The sequence below is a fragment of the Asparagus officinalis genome, chromosome 6 (assembly GCF_001876935.1).
Source record: "Asparagus officinalis chromosome 6, Aspof.V1, whole genome shotgun sequence".
NCBI lineage: Eukaryota > Viridiplantae > Streptophyta > Magnoliopsida > Asparagales > Asparagaceae > Asparagus > Asparagus officinalis.
In genome coordinates, this window is record NC_033799.1 from 59,165,713 (window position 1) to 59,171,660 (window position 5,948).

General features: G+C 36.0%; 1 protein-coding gene across 2 annotated transcripts in view; it reads left to right on the forward strand.

Moving 5' to 3' along the window:
- LOC109844456 (probable RNA-dependent RNA polymerase 1) overlaps positions 1-5,008 on the forward strand; it is a 58,660-nt gene extending 53,652 nt beyond the window's left edge. For both annotated transcript variants that reach the window (XM_020413509.1, XM_020413508.1), the window contains exon 6: positions 3,942-5,008. In XM_020413509.1, coding sequence (XP_020269098.1) covers positions 3,942-4,793 — 852 coding nt within the window. In that variant the 3' untranslated portion in view covers positions 4,794-5,008. The remainder of the gene's footprint in view (positions 1-3,941) is intronic.

Consider the following 5,948-nt stretch of genomic DNA (forward strand, 5'->3'; position numbering starts at 1 on the left):
ACTCAAAAAACTTTTCAAATGATCCTAAATTGAGTTTAAAAAGAAAGGAAAAATGGAGATTTTGAATGGAAAAATTTTGACATAGCTTTCTATCCTCACAAGGATTGTAAATGGAACCAGACAGTGTGAAAACAATTGAAAAGTGAAAATTCTATCTTTGCGAAAAGGTCAAAAAATAGTAAATCGAGATTATAAATAGCTCTGGAGAATCATCTATAGACCGCTATAGTTGCCACAGACTTTTAATAAGCCCCCAAAAATGTAGAAAATGTGTTATGAAATTTGAAATAATAGTGTGAGCATTTATAACTCGTGATTAGCATTTGCTAGTGTGAAATACTACTTATGAAATGAATTAATCTGTAATTGACATTATTATTGAAATGCTATATTACGGGACTACATTGGTATCAAAAAGAGGAGTTGGAGAGAAGTCAGTCGATTAAGAGGAGAGTACATTTCTCACTAGTATTTTATAATATAAAATTGCATGAGTATTATATTTGATTGATCTTGTGCATATTCTATTATTTTTCATGTATATGAAGTGAAATGTGGTTTAACCTATTTCTGTTGTGGCCTAATATACAATACAGTTTTGATTTCATACAAGAGATTAAAAGTAAATTTGATTTCATATAAAATGTGATAATTGAATTTGGTTCTCAAGCGATCTCAAATAATTGTAAATATTGCTTTACTTGAAAGCTTTTGAAGAAAAGAAGTATTTTGAATGTGTTTCAATAGTTTAATGGATTCAAGGATCTTTCTATAGCTTGGTATCTTATACGAATAGATAAAAGTGAATTATGTAAACTGTCTTAACTAACATGGCGAGTTTTACACTCTTCCACTTGATTCGAAATTGTTAACAATATTGATAAATGGTGTATTTCTGATTTGACAAGTGATTCTTGATGTTTTTAAAACCCGTAGGAAGTCCACTATGGAGTGTTCTGTTTGTGTCTGTCATATGGTGAATGCACCTTTATTTGGCTCTTCTGTATTTAGCCCTTTCGAAATTTATTCTGGTTCTTGTGTCTTTGGTTAGTAACCTGTAACAGTGTTAGACGCATTCGATTTTCATGAATTATTAGTGCTGTGATGTGTTTTACGCATTCCCATGCTACCGAGCTATAATATTCGTAGTCTTAGTGTGACCTGTGAGGTGATTCTTGCATTACATGAACGACTTATCAAGATCTGAGATTCTGACATTTGACTATGAATTTGAGAAAACAATAATCTTTTGATTTTGTACAAATTTAATAATCCTTTTTCTTTTTTAGTATTTACCTTGATTTCAAAAGGAGAATTTTTTGAAATAGACTAGTTTTGATAAACATTTAGCAAAATCTACCGTTTTGTTAAATATTTAGCAAAACCGACCTCTTTTTGGTCACCTCACCAAACTGGCCAAAAAGAGGTCGGTTTTGCTAAAGATAATTTTTGAAACACATGAGACTAATAGTCCAATGTATTTAGTGACTGCTAATTGGCCACTAATCAACAATCAAAAAACCCACCAAACTACTAGTCCCGTGGATTTTTTTTTAATTTCTTATTTTTTTGGGGAACGGTAAGAAACTGAGGGGGTCAGAAACTCGGAGAGGCCGTAGACATGAGTTCGCGTGGAAAACAAGAATAATTACACTAACACGTTACATATGAACCCAAACATTGACGCAATGAACATCACGTGGGGCCCACTCCATAGATGGTGGGTGATATTTTGGTATCGTTATATTCATAATTGCTATGTTAATGAAGGCTCATTGTGGGCAGCCAAGGTATCAGGTACACAAGGTGTCAGTGTAATTATTCTTGTTTAAACTTAAGCGGCCCCCACGTGATGTTCACTATGTCTGAAAAAACCAAGAAAATTTAAAAGAAAAACCCATGGGACTAGTAGTCCCATGGGTTTTCTGATTGTTGTTTAGTGGTCGATTAGGAGCCACTAAACAAACGGGACTAATAGTCCCATGTGTTTCGAAAACCACATTCAACAAAACCGATCTTTTTTTTGCCTAGCTTTGGTGAGTTGGCAAAACTTATAAGTCACTATTTCTGGAAATTATTATTATGTTGTTAGATATCTAGGAACCTTAGTTGGAAATGTTCTCACTAAGCTTTAGCTTACCCTGACGTTTTTAAATTTTTCCATATGCCATAAGGTTTTGAGCAAAGACTTTTGGGATGATAATTTTTCCCTTGTGTATAGCCAAACATCGTGTATTGGATTCTCTAAAATATTTATGGCAGTGAACTTTTTAATTGTGAATGCTGGTTATGTATATAGTTGCTCTGAAGTACTATCAACATCAAATTTTATATTTCTATGACGAGCTATGTAGTATGTAGTGCCAGTCTTGACACGTGCATGAGACTTGTCTTGCGCACGTGTCGCTGCTGTTGCGTGCCTCGTATTTAGTTTTAGCTGCTATTTTGGCAGTGTTGACACATATCAGACCCCCACATCCACACATCCATCATTCTGCCATCCACAGAGTTAAACGAGACACAATATAGTATAATCTCTGGGAACTATTCACAAATTCTCTCTTAATCAACCTCCTAGTGTATCCCTTACTTCTAGAGGAATAATTATTACATGCACATTACAAATCTTCTGCATCCTCGTATTAAACAAACAAAGTGCAATATAATCTCCTAGACAAATCTTTCACACCTTCCTATTGCACACAAACCTTCAATTGAACATACATGTGTTGTTTGGTTGTCAGAATTTTTCATGTGTTGTTGTGTTGTGTCATGTCATGTCAGAATTTTCCATGTGTTGTGTTGTGTCAATATGATCTTCCGCACCCTCGTTGCAACATAGTCTTTTTACCTTCGCTTACCATCTTTCTCATTTACATTGATGCCGCGCTTGTCAATTTGATTTCTATCTGTAGAGCATTTTTCCTGTTATTTCCAAACAAAGCAGATGGTAGTGTGGAGTTCCAAGTATGTGATTTTCTATGGTGCATGAGTGCGGGTACGATACACGGCTACATGTGTAGTGTGAGTGTGTATGTGGTTTAATAATTTCACATAAGTTCATATTGTTTTTCCATTCACATCTTGTGAGAATCAAAATTTCTATAACATTTTTTTTATCCTGTGGATAGTAAATTGGCAAATTGCTTTTTTATAAAACTAGATATTCAAACGACCCATTAAAATCATAGTTCTGAATTGGATATGGGTACGGCCTTAAACGGAGGTATCTATGCAATATAGGTGATTTCATATTATTGCATGCAAACCCATTTTATTACGCAACCACCATAAACCAACCTCCTTCCTAAAAAAGGTTCCCTGGCTTTATGTGTTGGTTTCCAATGAGCGGCAACCTTGGATGCCTTTATGGTCCTCTGTTGGGCTTAAAGAACCGACTTTCTAGCAGCCACCAAGCTAATAGAGCAAAGGTTAATCCTCCAGTCTACAGTTGCTCCACAATCAAGTGCTGTGGGTCCATTTCTCTGAACAGAAACACCCGAGTAAGATGGTACTGGGGCGCGAGTTGAACTGGAGAATCTCTACCCCCATCTGTTCTATTAAATCATTGTTCATACTACAATTTACTAAGACTAGTGTGCACCCAGTACCATTAATGCTACAGTTATTCATGTGTAGCGTGAATAGCGCATCTTAGATCCCCTGTCTGTTCTACAGTAACATGCTACAGTAATTTATTGTAGCATGAATAGTGAATCTTGGATCCTCCCATTATTATAGAGGAATAGATGTCACCCAATTAAAGGAAAAAAAGAAACAAACAAACACAGTTGGTGTTCATAAATTATATCGTCTAATGAAAACAAACTCACACTTAACCTGTTCTATTTTATTTAATTTAATTTATTTTTTTTGTTAATATAATGAATAGACAATCCTAATACATTGTTGAATTTGATATCTTTGGCAATATTATACAGGAAGTTCAAGAGTACTTCACCAATTATATCGTCAACGAAACCCTAGGAATCATCGCGAATGCCCACACAGTCTTTGCTGACAAGGAACCACTCAAGGCAGAGAGTCAGGAATGCATAGAGCTTGCAAAATTATTTTCCATCGCTGTTGATTTTCCAAAGACTGGCGTGCCTGCTGAAATCCCACCCCACCTTCATGTGAAAGAGTACCCGGACTTCATGGAAAAGCTTGACAAAGAGACATACGAGTCCCAGGGAGTTATCGGTAAGCTCTTCAGAGCTGTCAAAGGCCACTCAGCTGATTCAAACCATATAAAGGCATTCACTAAGGAGATTGCGAGAAAATCATATGACCCTGACATGGAGGTTAATGGCTTTATAAACTATCTTGATAAGGCTTTCACTTTTAAGGAGGACTATGACTACAAGTTAGGATGTCTAATGGACCAATATGAAATAAAAACCGAGGCAGAGATTCTTAGTGGAAGTATAATGAAGATGTCAAAGACATTCAACAAGTATAAGGATGGAGAAGCTCTAAGCAAGGCAGTGAGGTCACTGAGGAAACAAGCGAGAGGGTGGTTTAACAAGAAGTGGGATGTTGATAACCCATATGATGATGATGAGGATGCTAAGGCATCAGCTTGGTATCATGTGACTTATCACCCGGACTACTGGGGATGTTATAATGAGGGATATAATTGGCCACATTTCTTAAGCTTTGCTTGGTGTGTTTATGACAAGCTGTTAATCATCAAGCAGGAAAAGATGAGGATGAAGATGATTCAGAAGAAGAGAGATGCTGCTAGATTTGGCTCACTGCAGCAACAATTTGGAGGCCTTGGGCTCAACTAAGAGGAACATGATGTATGTAGATGTATAGATAATGACTGCTAAAAACAATGGAGGTTCAAGGTGTTATGTTGGTCATGACCTGTACAGGTTTATTTGTGTTTTTCGTTGAGCAGGTATTAGCGAAGTTGGTTTTCTGGTTTAGTATACATAGTTTGTTTAGCAACTGAGCAAGTAATTGGATCATTTGAGCTACAGTTTTTGGATAGCTTTTATCAGTCTTCTTCTGCCTTAGATTAGAGAATGGTTATGGTCTTTAATTTTCTTCTTCAGGTCAATGTTATAGAAAGCGCTAGGCGATTGAGGGACGCCTAGGCGGTGTATAAACGTTTGGCCTTTTTAAAATTATTTAATTGTAATAATTGATAAAAATATGTATTAAATTCACATCAATTTGTCAAAAAGTAGATAGCAATCTTAGATTCACAATACCATGTATACTTAAATACTAAATAAACAAAATAATAACTAAGAAGGTTATAGAAAGCGTTGGGAGCCCTAGGCGTTGGGTTTGACGCCTAGAGCCTAGGAGATATTCTTTTTTATTTTGTAGTCATAATAATTGATAGTAAATATCAATGTTATAGAAAGCTTAGGTGTTGGACTGGTGTTTAGGCGAAATTTTTCTTTATTTAAGTGGTGGTCGATAATGTTTTGCTCAAGGTCGGAGGAAGTAATAGAGATGATCATACTTGGAGGTTAAAGGAGTATGAAGGAGGTTGGATGATGTAGAGGTTGTAACATAGAAAATCAACAATCAATACCTAAAGAGTGCAGTCCATATAAGTTGACAATGCTCTCTTAAATATCCCCAAAACCTAGGTAGGCAACATAGGTACCCTAGGGGCTAGGTGCTAGTTAGACGGCCTAGGTATCGCCTAGGCCTAGGCGGACTAGACAAGGTTTATTAAAACAGTGCTTCAGGTTATTGCAACTGTTATTCATGTAGAAAGCTTTTATTTTCCGAGGGCTTGTCCTGCAACAAGTGGGAGTTTCAATAAGTAAAATTTATGCTTGAGCTCATTCTGAAGCCTCTTCAATGAATCTGAATGACTATGAGCACCACAAAAGTCATTAATTTTGGATTAACATAGAGGATCTTTTAATCTGTTCTCTATATTTTTTATCTGCCGTTTAATAGTTGTATTAGTAGTTCCT